Here is a 19,397-nt window from a genome sequence, read left to right on the forward strand (position 1 = left end):
GATGAAGAGTGGCCCCCGCTCGCCGCAACTAGAGAAAGCCCTCGCACAGAAACGAAGACCCAACACAGCGAAAAATAAATAAATAAATAAAATTAAGAAGAATGCAGCCTATCAGCCAAAAGCTGTTAAAAAAAAAATATCCTACCATGCTATCCAATAAATAAATATTAAGATGAATACAAAAGAGTTCAAAATTCATTTGGGTTTTATCATCCAGTGATTTTTTTTTTTTTTTTAAGTGGATTGTGGGTACACTGTCAGGCTGACTTGCACCTTCCACAGTATTTAAAAATTTTTATTTATATCTAGTTATTTCAGAAATTGAATCATATTTAGTTACTGCAGCAATCACAATGGAACTTTGAGAGGTGGGAGGGTTTTGCTGGGGGGAGCTGGTGAGGTGACATTCACTTTTCATTCTCGCTGCCTTTTCTCTCCTTCCTCTAGTCCACATACTTCTTGTTGGCCAAGCTGTGTCTGCTCTTTACTGCTGGAATTCAGAGCTGAATCAATTCTCTTTTCTTCTGGAAGCACCATCTGCTCATGATGCAGCCTCTGTTACAGTAAAGTCCCTTAATGCAAGCAAGCATTTAATTGCTCTTGCGGGAGCCTTCCACTCACACACATATGAACTGGCCTATGTCTCGAGCCAGTCTGACTTCATTCCTAGGTAGGTTCAACATTTTATGCTGAATGTCTTTGTCTCACCATAATTTTATATGGTACCTACCTTCTAAGTCTTTATCTAGTGATGGAAGAATATACAAAATATAAGAGCTATGAATAAGCCAGAAGTTTGGTTATTATCCATATTTCTAATATCTATTCTACCAAGTTAATTAGTCGTATATGAACATTTTGGATTAAAATTTTACTTATGAAATGTGATTTCTGCAAACTTTTAATACTAATCAGTATTATGAGAATTTTATGATTAATCTACCATTTATATGTCTTTAATTTGTTGTAGTTGACTTATTTTATATATACTTCTTATGCTAGTTCAGGTGAATTGATATTTGAGCCTGGAGACAAAGAAGCTATAATAGCGGTAAATATCCTTGATGATACAGTTCCAGAGGAAGATGAATACTTCAGAGTTCAGCTTAAAAATCCCAAAGGAGGAGCAGAGATTGGTATTAATGGTTATGTAAAAATAACTATTCTGTCTAATGATGATGCCTATGGAGTTGTTGGATTTGCTCAGGTAAAAATTCCACACTTAGACGTCAAATGATTTATTCATTGTATTTATTTATTAGTTTCTGTCAGCACTCAGTGAGTCATACTTTGAGTGTCTTAAGCCTCTCTTCTTTTCCTTTCCCTGCTTCATCCCCAACTCTGCATTATAAGGTGAATTCTACTGATGATTGAAATTTACAGACTTGCACAATGGACCCTTGAGTCAACTTGTCTTAACGTTTTTTTTGGTACTGATTCCTTTCCTAAGATTGAATTTGAAATGTTACCAGTTGGCCTTGGTCCAGGAGTTTGGCTCTGCTCTTACCCTTGTTTCCAGAGGGTAATGGTGAAGCAGATTCCAAATACACACTATGCACTGTGTCTTGTCACACACATCACCTACAAATACATTACTGTCCTTTTACGCCTTGTTACTTCTGTGTATTAAGAGAAAGAGAGAGAAGGATGTTTGTAACTGTATGTGCACTGTACACATGGAGATGCTTTCTCCTGAGGAAAGAGAGCTATCCAGTTATTCCAGTTTGACTTCCGTACCCAGAATTCATATTCCTTTACCAATGAGCAAAAGGACAACCTTCATATTGCATCATTTAGTCCTATTTGCAAAATGTATCACGATTTCTTAGTTAGAGTTACAGCTGCAGGTATCTTGTGTTTTTCTCCGAAATATTCTGCAAATAAGGAAAACTGAACTGAAACTGGCTTAAAACACCTAGGGCGTGTCCACAGAGAAGGTGGGCTTGGGGTTGACTGGATACTCTGCTGTGTCACTATGGCTCAGATTCTTTTCATCTGTCTATTTTGCCAGCAGAAAGCTAACCTTTCGTTTTGTTGTTTGAAAGCTGATGCTATCATTAGGGCTACTGCTTTCTTGTTCATGTCCATTTGCAGAGAGAGAGATGCTTTATGTGGCTCTCTGTGTAAGGAAGAAGTTTCCCAAAAGCCTCTTCTTATGTCTCATTGGCCGGAACTGGGTAACAAGCCCACTTACTCAGTTATTTATTCATTCATGTAGCAGGTATTTAATAAACACCTTCCATGTACTAGATGCTGTTTCAGATACTAGAGATATGTTAGAAAATAAAACAGTAAAAATCTCCGTCCTCCTGGTCCTTAGATTCTAGAGAGGACAAGGGGAGACAGACAATAAGCGAAGACAAAAGAAACATCTGTACCATAGCTGATGTTAATAAGTGCCATGGAGAAACATTAGACAGGGAAGGCAGATGGGGAGTGAGGGAGGAGGTGGAGGTTGTGTGCTGGGAAATCAAAAAAATCAGGGAGGGCTGCGCTGAGCAAGTGACATAGGGCAAAGGCCTGGAGGAGATGAGGGAGGGAGTTCTGTGCATATCTCGGGGGAGAACATTCAAGGCAGGGGCACCCATCAGCAAGGGCAGAGGCCCGGACGTGAAGCCTTGCTCCTCTGGTGCAGCGAGAAGGCCACTGTGGCTGAAGCCAGTTACTAGGGGAGATGAAGGGCCAGGGCCCCGTGTCGGGGTCCCCACCAGCACCCACAGTTGCAGCGACTTGCTAGGACGACTCACAGGATCAGCATTTAGTCTTTCTCATGTCTCTGATTTATTGGAGTGAAAGGTTACAAAGCAAAATCAGCCAAGGGAAAAGGCTCATGGGTGAACTCCAGAGGAAACCAGGTGCCTTCTCTCCCAGTGGAGTCACACAGGACACACATCAATTCCCCCAGCGTCAAGTTGAGTTGTGATAACGCGTGTGAGTGTTGCTGACCAGGGAAGCTTATTAGAGACTCAGCGCTCAAGGTTTTAACTGGGGGCTGATCACATAGACACCCTGTACCTGGCATAGAACAAAATTCCAGAGTCCCAGAAGGAAAAGGAGTGTTCAGTATCAACCACATTGTGTGTACAAACAGTTCAGGCACAAGAAGCTGGTTATCAGTTCTGTGGATGGTGAGAACCCTCCCGATATCCAGGTTCCCAGACATCAGCCAAGAAGGAACCCCGTAGACCTTTTGAAGGATAGCGGTCAAGCCTGCTACCTTAACTCTTTCCTGCACGAGCCCCTTAGTATTTTCATGAATTTGGCCTCTGAGGGAAACTGGGAGCTTTTGGAGGACTGGGGTAAAAGAGAAATTTGATCCAACTTGCACTTTTAAAGGACATTCTGTTCATAGAATTGAGACTAGATTGTAAGTGGGCAAGGACAGAAATAGACTAGGAGACTATTGCAGTAATTCAGCAGCAAATGATAGAGCTATGGGGAGCAGGAATGTGCCTTTCACCAAGACACAACCACTGTAAGAGGAGCAGCTTGGGGGGATAAGATTGGACTTACTAATACCCTGAGTCAATTCCTTGCAAGGATCGTAGGGTCACCCTGTTACCTGCTCTGTCCCGTCTCTGGAGCCAAAGGCAGGTCAGCTTCCTCTGAGGCACCTCTGCCCAATAGAAATATAATATGAGCCCCTGGGTAATTCTGAGTTTTCTAGAAGCCCCATTAAAAAAGTAAAAAGAAACAGGTGAAGTCAGTTTTCATGTTATATTTCATTTAACCCAATATATTTGAAATATTGTTTCAACATGTAATCAACATAAAATTACTTATGAAATATTTCACATCCTTTTTTTCCCATATTTTGTCTTCAAATCCAGTATGCATTTTTACACTTAAAGACTAGCCACATTTCAAGTGCTCAGTAGCCACATGTGGCCAGGAGCTGCTGTGTAGGACAGAGTAGCTCTAAGATGTGAGCTGCGTGGTTAGGATTAGAAAGAAAGAAGACAACTTCTCTCCCCACCAGGTATTCACATGACTTGTTTCCTCACTGCTGAAATGCCATCTTACACAAAGGCCTTTTCTTGCTGATAATTGTGACTCCCACCATCATTCTTCATTACACCTTAATCTTCCTTATGGCACTTACAATGGCCTGATTTGTCTATTGCCAGTTTCTTTTTACTAGAATTAAAGAATATGAGAGCTGGCATACTGCTTTCCTCGCAGCTTTCCCTGAACCAGGCAAGTGCCTGGCACTCTGTAGGTGCTTCCTGTGAGCCTGTCATTATGCAGGGGAGGAAACAGAAGACTCACGGGGCCTTCTCAGGATCTCATACAACTATGGAGGGCAGAGCTGGGGCTCCTGGGGCAGAACCCAAATGCTGTGCAGCTCAGCCTCATCTTCTCACCGGGAGCTGTGCCGCAGGTGGGGAGTACATTCTGTTCCTCAGCTGTTTAAGCACAGATCGCGCTTTATGAAGCCTGTTTCACAACTGTTCTAGACACACGAAGTCACCATGGTCTGATCCTTGCCAATAGATAGTATCCTAGGTTTCTTCAATCCGCTTAGGAAAATTCCTCAGTACAGGCCTCTCGTGTCTGGACAGCCTGGTTCCAAGATGAGACTTAGTAGATGTTGAGAATTTCTTGAATATTTTCTGGCTGTATTAATCCTCATTTTACTAATCCTTGTTAACAGATGGCATGAAGCCTGAGAGAGGCTTCTCTTTTTAAAAAGCATTTTCTTTCTTTTTTTTTTTAAAAGGCATTGTCTTTTGTGAACAAATTATATGCATCTTTTAAAATCAAAGCACTTTCTGTAGGAATGTGTGATTGCCTTGAGCAAGATTTTACTACTATGTAACATCTGTAACAATGTGTTAAAATGCTGTGTAAAACACTATAGGATTGGATATCTACTCAAGTTAGCATTCTAACTGGAAGCTTACATAAGCTTAAATGAAATTTCTTAATTTCATTTAAGAAGTTAATGGGGGGGGTCTTTTTTTAGATTAAGTAAAAGTAAGTAAAAAGACGAGAACCATCTTACTGGAAAGATTTAAAAAAATCTTTATACTCTGTGTTCTTGCTGTATTGCCTACGGAGAAACAAAGGTTATTGTAAGAAGGGATTTTTTGGAGTATTAATTTTGAGGAAGCGTTCATTAAATGGCTGGCAAGAGAAGTTGCAGGCCTTGGGCAAAGAATGTTATAGTCACACAGAGGCAGCAATCAGTTTGGAACAAAGGAAAGAGGCTCAGAAGTATAGGTGAGAAGAAGAGAGTAAGAGATTCTTACATGAGGGAAAAGGATCGTTCTGGCAGGAAAAACAGTGGTAAAGACCATGAGCTAAGAATGAAACATCATCCATGGAAACATCACAGCCTATAGAAACGTTTCAGAGGATATGAATTTAAGGATAAGAGACTTTTGTAAATGATCAGTAAGAGCTCACTGCTTCTCATGATGTCATTACATTTGGGTGGGTCCTTGGGGACCATGTAGACCAAACACTTATTTTACAAACAGGAAACAAAGACCTAGAGGGATTGCCAGAGCTTAACATAGGGGAGGAAGAAGATTTCTCTGTTCTTCTAACTCTCTCTATGACACTTCTGTTGTATAAGCTATTTACATGCTATGTATACTCCTTTTAAAAATGTGTATGCTTTCTGAGTATAAAAATAGTATGTTTATTGAAGAAAATTTGAAAAATATAGAACCTGGAAAAAAATCCTATAAAAATTAACCTTTTCATTTACTTTAACTTAGTCTTTTACTTATTCAGACATGCATGTTTTAAAGTAAAATCTTGGTCATCCTATATTACTGTTTTTTAAATATTGTTTTTTTACATAATATGTCATGTTGCTTAGTACTGTGAAGTTTGCAAATGCATAATAGCATGACCTAAAAGTCTGCTTAGATGATTTCAAATAACCCCTTATGACTTCCTGTGTATTTTTCAGAATTCATTATATAAACAGGTGGAGGAAATGGAGCAAGATAGCCTAGTAACCTTGAACGTTGAACGCTTAAAAGGAACATATGGTCGTATAACTGTAGCGTGGGAAGCTGACAGAAGTATTAGTGATATATTTCCTACCTCAGGAGTGGTATGTAATTTACGAAATTATAGGAGAGTCACTTTTAAATTATGGTTACTATTGATGCATGAGACCAAACCCTGTCTTGTGGGTGAAGTGTTTGAGTTTGACCATGTCAGCATTGGATTCCTCCTAATCACCATAGAGAGGGATACAAGTTAAGGTTAGTTTTATTGTTGTGATTTTTCTTTTTTCCCTATAATACCAAAATTGTCTGTAAAAACATCATCCCTTTTGAGATTCAATACACTGGTTGGCCAAATTATGGATGTATTACACTGTCAGAAAGATAAAACTAATCCAGCTGGGGCTGGAAATGTGGTTTCGAGATTTGGGTAGAATAGAAGCAGTAAATAGGGAACAAGTCCAGTGAAATAACCAGAAGTATGGAAAAGTAGACCAGAGTTGCTGAGTGATGTAGGTTGAGTTTCCTATAAATAGACTCTGAGATTGAGAGTTGTGGGCCAAATGTTCATTGGGAAGAGCACGTATAAGGAAGTGAGGAAGGCAGTCATGTGCAGAGGGAGAAGTTGATCCACAGGGACAGTTGTCCCTGAGGTTGAGTTTTGGAGCTGAGCTTGTCCTTTGGACTTGTTTCCAGTTGGGGCGAGAGGATATAATGTTGCATCCTGTTTTAGCTGTCCTTGACCTCTGGTCATCTTTTGGTTGAGGCATAACCTGGGGTGAAATAGTTTGCTGCAGCTAAGGACAGTTCCCAGTGAGAAATACAGAAGCTGTTATTCCCAGCAGCTGGGGGATGCGTGCATCAGTCCCACAAAGGGATCTGGACAGAGGATCACATTATCTACTGTTGGAGGGTAGAAGACAATTGTGACACAGGTTCAAGAATGGACTCAGAATGGGCCAGAGAAGTAAATGACTAACAAAGTGAGGATTCAAGGGGACTTTAGTTCCTAACTGGAAGATGGGTTCCTTGACTTGTCTTGGGTTTCATAGATTAATCTGTATATTTGGCCGAAATGCTTCTCTGAAGAGTGCTTTTAAAAGACCCCTCGTGGAATTGTCTCTAAAAAGGATGGGTGTATATTATGGTTCATCATTTCTTGGTTTCTGTATCATTTGAAAGGTGATTGAAGCTTCAGTGTCTTAAGAATATTATGGCAAATTTTCTTGCAGTGAATATTTACTTTATTCAAGCTACCAAAACTGTAAGTTCTATCTCTCAGGTGCTGTGTGTTCTGAATTATAATATGTTTCCCCAATTAATATTTCTTATATAAGCATGATTAAAATTATTTCTAATTTAAATACACAATAGTATCTTAGGTATGGACTGTATTTTTTAAAAATGTATTTATTTATTTTATTTTATTTATTTTTGGCTACATTGGGTCTTTGTTGCTGTGCACGGGCTTTCTCTAGTTGTGGCGAGCAGGGGCTACTCTTCGTTGCAGTGTGCGGGCTTCTCATTGTGGTGGCTTCTCTTGTTGCAGAGCATGGGCTCTTGGCATGAGGGCTTCAGTAGTTGTGGCGCACAGGCTCAGTAGTTGTGGCTTGTGGACTCTAGAGCGCAGACTCAGTAGTTGTGGCACACGGGCTTAGTTGCTCTGCGGCATGTGGGATCTTCCCAGACCAGGGCTCGAACCCATGTCCCCGCATTGGCAGGCAGATTCTTAACCACTGCGCCCCCAGGGAAGCCCTGGACTGTATTTTGGAAGAGAATTATCTTATCCAAAGGTCAGTAAGTTCTGTAAAGGGCCAGATAGTAAATATTTTAGACGTTGAGGGCTATATGTTCTCTTTCCCAGCTATCAGCTTTGCCCTTGTAGCACAAGGGAAGCAATAGACAGTATGTTATCAAATGACCTTTTCTGTTTTCCAATAAAACTTAATTTATAAAAAATGGATTTGACCAAAGGGCAGTAGTTTTCTGACTCCTGATTTTATTAATAAAGCTCTTGAGTTTACATCCTGAAGTGCCTTCTCTAGGTAGAGAGATGAGTGTCAGCAAAATAGGCCTGTAATGCTAGTTTGAATTGTTGTAAATAGTTTGTATCCCTATTACTAGAGAATAAAGTCTGAGATGGGGAAAAAAGGGAAATGACATTCAAGAAGCAGACAGAAGCCCTATCAGAAAGGACTTCAGATGCTTTTAGCAAATTTAGGTTTGACTCTTCAGACAGTGGAGACACAGGAGGAGAGAGAGACTCTGATTTGTATCTCTGCCTATCTTTCTCTCTCTATTTCTATTTTGATTGATTCATTGTTAAATAATACATCTATTCAGAGTTTAGGTGAGGGAAGTAGCACTCCTAGCAAAAGTTCTGTAGAGAAAAATGTTTAAACTATATGCCACCTGCTTTTATGTTTTTAGATTTTTATATATGGTATCCAGGACTTAAATTTCCAGAAAGAGTATGTACTCAATATTTTATTAAGAAGGTAGGTTTCAGGATAGGACAGTTTGGCTATATGTTTTATTAGCTAAGTTTTAGCAGTGGTTTACTCTTTCTTTTTCCTAACAATCTTCTACTTCTCATGTGAAAGGCATTTGATTGATTTGTAGGATCATATTATGTCGCTTAAATACCTCATTATTTAAGATATGGTCGATATTAAAAGATAATCTAACCTTTTGATATTCTTACTGTACAGTGATAAGTAGAATATAAATAAAATCTTCTTTCTTTAAAATTTTAGATTTCATTTTCTGAAGGCCAGGCACTGTCTACAATTACTCTGACTGTTCTTGCTGATGACCTACCAGAGTTGTCAGAGATTGTGATTGTAACACTCATCCGTATTATCACAGAAGGGGTTGAGGACCCATCAAAAGGTGCTACTGTTGATCAGAAAAGAAACAAGTCTGTGATAACCACTCTGCCCAATGACTCGCCCTATGGCTTGGTGGGCTGGCATGCTGAGTTTCTCTTCGTTAGAGTGGCAGAGCCTAAAGGTAAATCCTGTTAAATATTTTCCAGGTTCTAGTAAGTTTTATTGGATGACTTAATTCTAATATTTACTAGGGATGTAAGTTTCTTTTTACATGATATTTTCCAGTTTGACAGGTCATACTCAATCCTTTTTTACTTTTTGTTTGTCTTTATTAAATTTCCTGATCATGTCATTACACAGTGATATGGCTATATGAAATACTTTTACTTTTTGAGACATTGCTGTCATAATAGAAATAATAATATTTTAGTAAATCATTGTACTAGAAGTGTTTGGTTTTTATTTTACTTTCTCTTTGTCATTTTTGATATATCTGTTCTCTTTCCCCACTCAGATTTCTCCGCTATAGATTTTCAATAATTATAGAAAACAATGAGCAGCACAGAGAAATGCATGTGGTACTCGAGGTGTTAATTATTAAACCCAAAGCAGTAATTAGAATAATATTTTTTCTGTGAAGCGTAAGTGATCAGTGCCTCTTTTCCTGTTTCCTTTGAGCTTAGTGTTGACATCTTTGTCTAAATGACTATTCTTATCAACTGTAGAATAAATAGATTTTTATAGATAAAGGTCATTTGACTTATTTGAATAAAAGGTTATATATAATATATATGTATTAAGAATATGTGAAGGCGCTAAAATTTTCAGATAGGAACATGGACATCTTTCAAGGACCTTTTATTTAAAGAGTTGATGGAAAAAAATGGCATGTAATGATGCATCTAGGTCTTTATATATCTGTATATATCGGAATAGAAAGAACAATCTTAAAATAAAATGATCTGTTCATTTATCCATTCAACAATCATTTTTGAAGTACCTAGTAAGTACCAGAAATTGTGCTATGTGTTCTGGAAACAAAGACACGGTATTTGGTCATTAGAAATTCACAGACTGGTGGGGAAATTGACAAGCATTTTTTTCATTTATATAGCAAATTAAATTTTAAAAATCTAAGAAATGAAATAAAAAATACGTGCTGGGAAATACTTTGAACTTTGTGATAGCCACCTTTACTGTAAGAACGAAATTGCTCTTCTTCTAATGATTAGTTATTAAATGATGACTCTGTGTGCTTAATTTTGCATTTTCAAAGAATCTTCCTAGCATTTGTAATTAGCCCCTCTGCTCAACCAGCAGGTATGCACTTTCCTAAGATTTTCAGCAGTTTCTGTTAAAGTGCATGACATGTGCAACATAGGAGAGTGAATCAGAGTACCAAAAGTGAGGGTTTAGAACTGGGATATAATGCTAACAGCGTGTGGTGATTCTCAGCACAACTTTGGAGACAAGGTGGATAAAACACTAAATACTCCTTGGGAGTACACATTGTCTTTGTTTTACCTCTCTTTTTTACCTGTCTGAAAGGGGTAGTGCAGAGCATTCTATCCTAAGTGCTTGGAATAACATCAATAGCAAATAGAAAAGCTTACTTACTTAAGGCATGTCTGTTTCACAGAGAACATCACCACTCTTCAGTTACAAATTGTTCGAAATAAAGGACTGCTTGGAGACATAGCCATTCATTTGGTTGCTAAACCCAATTTCTTACTGCACGTCAGTAATCAAGCCACTGAGAATGAAGATTATGTGCTACAAGAAACAATGATAATAATGAAAGAAAACATAAAAGAAACTTATGTCAAAGTTGCCATTTTGCCGGTGAGTCTAAGGCTGCAATGAATGTGATGTAAAATAGAGGAAAATACTCTTGAAGATAAAAATGTGATGCTCTTAAAGGTAAAATCTTTAAAAAGGGTGCTTTTTAAATATAAAGATACAAGTACTCTAATGCTCCCACCCACCCTAATATTTAATAATGAATGACTATTTGATAACTGAAAGATAAAATAACAAGTGTATTAATTGTTTATATTTATTTTTGAACTGGAATATTGTTTGAATGAACTTTGAAGCATTGAATCTGGATTGATTATGTGTCTGGTTGGATCCTCTATTCTGTTGCTTTGTTAGTTGTTTTCAACTAATGATTGAATGAATAAAATACCCAAGTCAATATGGTTATTTTTATTATTGGTTTTATAGGACGATGTTTTCATTCCATGATACAATCACTTGAATTAAGATTAGTCTTCAGATGGGGTTTAGATCTGGTTTTAGTGCTCTCGCTCTCTTTCTCTCCTTTGTCTAAAGAGAATGTGTATATACATCTGTAGTGATGCCCAAGAAACTGAAATTTGTTAATAGTATTATCACTAATATATAATTAAATATTGTATTTATATATTATAGTCCTACATATAATATTAATTATCATATCCTATTAAATGAATATAATATTGTATAATAATATTAGTGTTATTAATAGTGGTAATAGTGGTATTAGTGGTATTAGGTAATAGTGGCTTCTGGAGAGGACATTCTGGAAAGATGTAAGGGATGGGGCAGAGCGGAGGTTTCCTTTCCTTTTCACTAGGTATTCTTTCTATCTTTTGAAATTTTTTATTACCTATTGAAAAATAAGGTAACAATTTTTAAAAAGTTAATTAAAATATAGGATTATAATTAGATTTACAAGTCCAGAGCTTTCACTTTTTGAGATGTATGTAGCATTTACCAGTTTCTCCTAAATTGAGGGGATGTTATATATGTAAAACATATTCAGTAGGATGGGGTCAGAATTGTAGGCTAGATACTTTTAAAAAATTATTTTACTTGCTCATGAGTATGTGGCTTCCATTGAAACATCACTGATAAGCTTGAATATCTCCTAAGATTCTGAAGTTGTCAGTGGGGATGTACTAAAATATAAAAAGGAATCTTTTTTTATATGTGTGGTAGAGCTGCCCATGCCTGTGGACAGTCATTCTTTACTGAAAAATATTGTCTTTCCAATGCAAATTCAATATATTTAAAAAAATAAAACACCGTCTCTCTCCCCTCCCCCTGTTCCTTACCCCCAGGATGATGCCGCCGAGCTGGAGGAAGGGTTTATTGTCAACATCACTGAGGTGTACCTGGTGAACTCTCACTTCTCTGCAGGACAGCCAAGTGTGCGGAGGCCTGGGATGGAAATAGTTGAGATAATGATTGAAGAAAATGATGATCCCAGAGGAATATTTAAGTTTCATGTTACCAGAGTGAGAGGAACTTTCACGTATTTATAGTAATAACAAAAGCTTGTACCTGCTGATTTGGCCAGTGTCATTTATTTTCTGAAAAATAATTGACTTTTCTTGTAGGTATTAACAAATACCCGTCTTAAAGTTTTTCTTATAGCCTAACTCTCAGTTCTCTTTGAGCTAGAACAAAGGATTAAGCAAGTTTATTTACATTGCATTTAAATGTAAGAGTTCTGAAGACCGAATATGCATACTTATAGTCAACTATTGATTTCTACTTTGAAGAGTGAAGTATAAGAACTAATAGTAGAAATAATAAATTTAGAACGTGATGACTTATATGAATTACTTTTGTCTTGCATTTTAACTTATATTCTTTATTAAAAGGATATTGGTGGAGTTATTACTGCCTATGAGGTACCTCCACCCCTGAACATTCTTCAAGTTCCTGTAATCCGGCTGGCTGGAAGCTTTGGGGCAGTAACTGTTTATTGGAAAGCAACACTGGACAGTGCTGGCCTGGAAGACTTTAAGCCATCTCACGGGATTCTTGAATTTGCAGATAGACAAGTATGCTAGTTATGGACATATTAACATTTTTTGGTTGTACTTGAAACATTTTATAGGCATCCACCAAATGAATGTGTAGTAGTGATTGCTGAATGTATTAAATTCTAAATTTCCATGTCAAGCCAACAGAGATATCATTAGTTAATGTATAATTTTTTAATGGACAGGGGAAGAGAATATAAATAGGCAAGAATCTTACCCTCTCTGAAATTCCCCACCTTACTCTATTTTAAATAGAAGTTATAAAATGATAATAACTGGCTAGGAAGTGTCTAAGAATGTATAAAATACTGCCTGATGAACTAGACTATTCCTATGAACTTCAGGTTCTTTTATTCTATTTATTTCTTAATGATTATAAATATAAAATTTTTTTAGGATTTGCAGTAAAAGTGTATGCATTTATTACTAAAGACATTTATTATTATGTACATTTATTATTACCCAAAGATTTTTTTTTACAATTAAAAAACACTAAAATGATAGAAAAGGAACAAAGTAGTTAAAACTGGAAAAAATTGAAAAACAGTATTCTAGATTTGGGCCAACCAATCTTAAAAATTATAAAATATTCCTTAAAAATTGTAAGCTTGTGAACTGGGCATTTTGCAATATGTAAGAATAAGGTGTTTTGATAAATTTTTAAATCAGTAAGTGGAAAAAGCATGTGAACAACCATGAAAATGTTAGTAACTTCAAATAGCAGTATCTATTTACATGCAGTCTGATTTTGCCTGCACAGATTTGCACAGTGGGCATCAACTTATTAGTTGCCGTTAGGGGGATAGTAATTACTGCTAAAAGATAAGCATACAGATCTAGATTTTCCTACATATAAAGGTCTATTGTTACTATTTGAAATCATGAGATTTTAACAAATTTAAGACTTTAAAACATTTCCTACTAAAAGGAGGGGAAATGCAGATTTTCATGTTAAAAGTAGAAACAAATAAATTGATTTTTCATTGAAGTAACCTTCCAACTTTATATTATCAGGACTTTATTCTTTTCATGAAGTTAAAGTCCCATCACTTAGCAGCACCCTTAGGATCATCATTATTCTTAAATTTAACATCCTGTAGGGAAAGTATTCTGTGTTCTACAGTACTGATTTGAGGTGCATTTTGACAAGCTTATATTTTAGCATTTGATTTTGTTCAGGTTTCTCTTTCTCTGAATGTGACGTCCAGATTTCTCACTTTTCTCTGTTATTATATTAAAGGTGGATTTAGGTAGGAAAACTTAATTTTTTGATAAATGTCTGTGTCATTTCCCTTTGGGATACAGAAAAATATTTTAAATATGGACATAGAGCTGGGATATTTTTATGACTAATAGTGAAATCACAAGCTGGACCAAAGTTTTACTCATTTATAAGTTATAAAAACTTTTAACATAGATCCAGACAGATGAATGAACTCCTGATCACAAAGTTCTAAAAACATGAAATTTGGGTTTTCTTCCTGCCTTTTTCCCTACATTACAAGAACAGTAATTTGAAACCGAAGGGATTTATTCTAGTTACAGAAGACAGTAATAATTTATATGGTACCATTTTATATCAGGTCGTATTAATGCTAAATATACTGAAATTTATGTTTGTGCAGTGGTTATTGGAGCCTGCATGACATTTTAAATATTTTTCTTCAAGAATAAGCCTTCAGGGCTTCCCTGGTGGTGCAGTGGTTGAGAATCTGCCTGCCAATGCAGGGGACATGGGTTCGAGCCCTGGTCTGGGAAGATCCCACATGTCGCGGAGCAACTAGGCCCGTGAGCCACAACTACTGAGCCTGTGCATCTGGAGCTCGTGCTCCGCAACAAGAGAGGCCGCGACAGTGAGAGGCCCGCGCACTGCGATGAAGAGTGGCCCCCGCTCGCCGCAACTAGAGAAAGCCCACGCACAGAAACGAAGACCCAACACAGCCAAAAATAAATAAATAAATAAAATTAAAAAAAAAAAAAAAGAAAGAAACAATTCTTAAAAAAAAAAAAAGAATAAGCCTTCATTGGTTTTTTGAATCTATAAATTATCCTATATTTTATTACATGTATAATTTCCTTTATCTTGGAAACAATAGACTGAAAAGTTTTGACTTTGAAATACTATAAATATATGACTTCTTTTTTTTTAAATTTTTAAATTTTTATAGAAAATTTTTGGCCACACTGCACGGCTTCTGGGATCTTAGTTCCCTGACCAAGGGTTGAACCCAGGCCCTCGGCAGTGAGAGCGCAGAGTCCTAACCCCTGGGCCGCCAGGGAATTCCCTAACTTTAAAATAGTATTATGAACACCACAGGCAAAAGTTCCTGCTTTTTTCTTTGGTACTATGTTTCTAAGTTTCAACTAAAAAGTTAAAATGTATGCGATCAAAAATTGCTATTACATTTTACCCTCTCTGCCTCTCTCCCTCCCTTTTTCCTTCTCTCCCTCCCTCTTCTCCTTCTTTCTTTCTTTTCTTTTATAGGTTATTGCAGTGATAGAAATCACCATAATTGATGATGCTGAATTTGAACTCGTGGAGATATTCAATATTTCCTTAATCAGGGTGGCTGGAGGTGGCAGACTTGGAGAAGATGTTGTGGTAACTGTTGTTATTCCACAGAATGATTCTCCATTTGGAGTGTTTGGATTTGAAGAAAAGACTGTAAGTGAAATGTATCAGGAAAGGGGGTGCCTTCCCCTAGGCTAATTTTTCGTGTAATTTATAGTAGAAAGGTCTTTTTCTTTTTAAAAAAAAAACTCTGCATTAGTCTTTACTTGCAGTTCTTTTCTCAAGACTCTTTTGAGTTGGCTGTTGAATTAGCGGCCAATCTGCAAACCTGTGCACACAGTTTGATAGTAGTGAGAGCTCTTAACATCAGGCAGTTACAAAGGGGTGTAATAGACTACGAGGTACTTTTTGTCTATACATGCTGTTCTGTACCGGCTCTGCTACCAGGCTGCCATCCTGATTACGAGGCAAAATTCTGTCATGCTCCAGTTTTACACCCCAGGAATGGATTTAGCTGAGGAGGGATTTATATTCCCCACCTTTCAGGCCCTCTATCTTGATTTATATTGAACAAAACACTACAGTCACCCCAGCTCCTGTGTTTCTCTGTGTTTCTTCTCTCTCTCCCCTCTTACTTCTCATTGGCTGCCTACTTCTAAGACCTGCAAGAGTGAGCCTAATTATTATTGGTTCAACCCCTGAGAGAGAAAAAGAAGCTTTGGCTAGTACAAAATTATCTCTCTAACTATACAATGAGGTGCTATAAACTATATCATAATTATTATGACATAGTGATTGTATCATCATCATTATGACTTTACCTTTCAAAGGAAATTTCAAGATGAAATAATCATACAAATATTTAGATAATTTCGATAGACACAGCAACTTTTTGGCTCCTTTGTCACCATTCCCTTTATTTAATCACTTATAGGTAATCAGTAATTCACCATAGATCATTTTAAATAATAGAAAATTGTTCTAATGCCTATTGTCTTTACTGTTCAGTGGATGCAAGGCTAGACCTGCAGCTTGGCTATCAGGGCTGGGCTTCCTAGATGCTCCAAAATTTAGATAAACCCTAATAATTGCCTAATTATTTGATCATTGAAATTTCAACTTCATAAGAAAATGGAAACTATAAAAGGAACAGAACCCTTCTACTGCTGTAGCCTATTTGAGACTCTTTCTTCCTTGAGAAAGGAATGAGCAGAAATAAGTGTTTGTAAAGAGTGGTAGATTCACAAAAGAGTAGCTGTGAATGTTTTCTAGGCAACCTAAAAAGTCTGGAAAATACAAGATGTATAAAGAAAAGAGTAAAAGTACCCATAATATTATTGCTCTAAGATAGATATCACTAGTATTTTGTCATATTTCCATCCAGGCCTTCTTTGCATATATGCAGAGAAATATTTTAATATATACGAGTATGAAATTTATTTTTAGAAAATGTATTAAATGTACTAAAAATGTATTCTCTATTACGTTCTGAGGTTAGATAAAAGGTTCAGGGTTTAAGTAGTCCAACCTCCAACTGATGAAATGTTATAATAATGTTTTTGCTTTTAACTTTGTCACACTTTTGGACTTAGCCATTGGATGGTATATTTACAGGTTTCTCTCACCTTTTGAGAAAATGAAAGAGTTATGCTACTATTCGTAAATAATTTCTGTTTATTCATTCTATCTTAACTACTGTCGTAAACCTTACCGCAATAACTTAGTGCATCCTTGATCTGGGAACTACTGTCTTATTGTAATAGCCTCAGATTTCCAACTTGTCTTATAGTCTAAAAGTAAGATTTAAGGTACCCAAACCCTTGTTGTGAGGAGTGAGTTGATACATGTAAAGCACATATAATTGGGCTTTACCCTCAATAGGTGTCAATTGCTGTTTTAATTGTTGATAATATTAGTAGTAGCTTGTGGCTCAGCCCTTTGTGGCTACTTTCCTTGTATCCTATCTTTCTTATAGCCAATAGCTCTTGATAACTTGGAGTTTATCTTTTAACCTGTATCTAAGATACACAATATTGTGCGCATAGTGAACATTCTGGTAGCATTATTTGGTGAGACAGATTATATTCAGAACTGAAGAACACTGAGAAAGGATTATTGCTATTAATCTGTCAAAATTAATAAGCTTCTCACAGGGCAATGTGCTGAGTATACCAAAACACTGGGAATCACAGAGACTCCTGGAAATATGCTTGTGAAACTGAAACTAGAATATTATTATCTATGGAAATGAAAAGGGCTTATATACGCAGTTTGTTTAAAATGGATTTTTTTTCTTTCTCACTTTGCTTTTTTCTTACTTGATATTTCTGGTGTCTGAGGAGTGCTTTGAACAGCACTGTGTGTGGAGTCAAAACATCTGAACTAAATCCCAGGCTCCTTTTCTCCAAATACATGTATATCTGTGCTCCTCAGCTTTCTTAGAGTTTTTGTGAGGCTTAAATAAGATAAAGTATGTGCAAGAACTGACACATAATAGAACCTCAGCAAATATCAGTTGGCTCCAAATCCCTACTCTTGGCACCAATGCAAAATCTCATGAAAAAAGAACCCAACAAGATTGAATTATACACTCGTTAAGTGTCTTTCTTGAAAATGGAAAGCATTGTGTTATATTTTTGTATTTACATAACAAGTGCGTAGTATAGGCTCAGTTTGGACTTTGCTTCACAGAGTCAATATGTGTAATTCATATTAGGTCTGTATTATGTGGGGAGCCTGACTGCCATAAAAAGAACCCCCAAAATCTCAGTTCCTTAATATAATAAGAGTTTATTTGTTCTTTATGCAAAAGTCCTACATCAGTGTTCCTAGTTGGAGTCTTATGGACACCTCTTCTCCAACTGGCATCTCAGGCACCAGGGTCTCTCCATCTGTGACTCTGTCCTCCTCTAGTCATCCAGCAAATGGAGGAAGAGGGAATGTGGAAGATTGTGTGGGAAGTTGATGGTCAGACTATGATTAGCATACTTCACTTCTGCCTGTATTCTTTTGGCCAGAATTCAGTCACAAGCTCCACCTAATTGCAAAAGGGGCTAGGAAATGCCAAGTAGCTGAGTGTCTAGGGAAAAAAGGGAATGGGATTTGGTGAAACATTTTTTTTCTGCCACATGATTGTAACATGCTGTGATTAGAGTTCTAAATTCAAAAATTGCAGTCATTGAGAAGAGAAATGAGATTCTGTTTGTTCTTCCTGCTGCTTTTTGCTCTTTTTTTTTTTTTTTTTTAACTTTACTGGATTTTCTTTTTTTCAGGTAATGGTTGATGAATCCCTTCTGTCTGATGACCCTGATTCGTATGTGACATTGACAGTTGTCCGGTCCCCAGGAGGAAAAGGAGCCATCCGACTTCAGTGGACCATAGATGAGATGGCTAAAGATGATCTCAGTCCTTTGAATGGGACACTTCATTTTGATGAGGTATAATCGTCATCAGGACTCCTGTAGTTTTTCTCTAACTTGTCTTTGTTTGATTTTCTGAATGTTTTGAAATCATATGCACCGTGGAGAAAAATCACAGACACACACACACACACACACACACACACACACATGCACACACACAACCCCCACCCCAAGATGTCTGAAATTTAATTCAGACACTACCTACATCCCACCCTTAAACTGCTCTTTTCTTGACATATCCTACCCTGATTGAGGGCAAAACCAGTCAACCAAGCCAGACATCTGGGTGTCATCCCCATCTCTACCCATTCTGTAACTCTTGCATATATTTGACAACTGAGTTTAGTCAGTTTTCCCTTTTAAATACCCTTTCTGTTCCTCCTACTCTGTCATGGCTGTGACAATCCGTGCCTCCATCATCTTTCCTTGGATGGTCTTTTAACTGATATTCCCACTCCAAGTCTTTTCCCTTTTCTGTCCAGTATCCGTGCCACTGAGTAGGGTTATTTTTCTATAAGGAAGATCTCGTTATGCCACCCCCTGCTTAAAATGATCCAGTGGCGGCGTCTTACCCACAGAACGTCAGGCTCTGAAATGTGGAACACAGAGCCTCTCGGAGGGAATCCTGGCTGTACCTTCCTCCCAGTTAATCTGAGCACAGAGTTTCACTGTGAATGCAGTGTAACCAGAACCAAGTAGCATTTATCTATCAACCTCTGAACTCTTTTTCCCTGGAAGGAGGGATGGACAGATGGAAGAGAATTGACAGGCTGATTCTTAAATCCATATGGAAATGCAAAAGACCAAGAATAGTCTCAGAAACTCACAAAGAAGAATGGAGGGTGCCCTTC

At 37.2% G+C, this 19,397-nt stretch overlaps 1 protein-coding gene across 1 annotated transcript in view; it reads left to right on the top strand.

Moving 5' to 3' along the window:
* ADGRV1 (adhesion G protein-coupled receptor V1) overlaps positions 1-19,397 on the top strand; it is a 531,821-nt gene that overhangs the window by 132,058 nt on the left and 380,366 nt on the right. The window contains exons 51-59 of the mRNA XM_059919079.1: positions 448-670; positions 1,003-1,207; positions 5,924-6,070; positions 8,723-8,978; positions 10,437-10,639; positions 11,902-12,078; positions 12,448-12,630; positions 15,098-15,277; positions 18,397-18,561. Coding sequence (XP_059775062.1) covers positions 448-670; positions 1,003-1,207; positions 5,924-6,070; positions 8,723-8,978; positions 10,437-10,639; positions 11,902-12,078; positions 12,448-12,630; positions 15,098-15,277; positions 18,397-18,561 — 1,739 coding nt within the window. The remainder of the gene's footprint in view (positions 1-447; positions 671-1,002; positions 1,208-5,923; positions 6,071-8,722; positions 8,979-10,436; positions 10,640-11,901; positions 12,079-12,447; positions 12,631-15,097; positions 15,278-18,396; positions 18,562-19,397) is intronic.

The sequence above is a fragment of the Balaenoptera ricei genome, chromosome 3 (assembly GCF_028023285.1).
Source record: "Balaenoptera ricei isolate mBalRic1 chromosome 3, mBalRic1.hap2, whole genome shotgun sequence".
Classification (NCBI taxonomy): domain Eukaryota; kingdom Metazoa; phylum Chordata; class Mammalia; order Artiodactyla; family Balaenopteridae; genus Balaenoptera; species Balaenoptera ricei.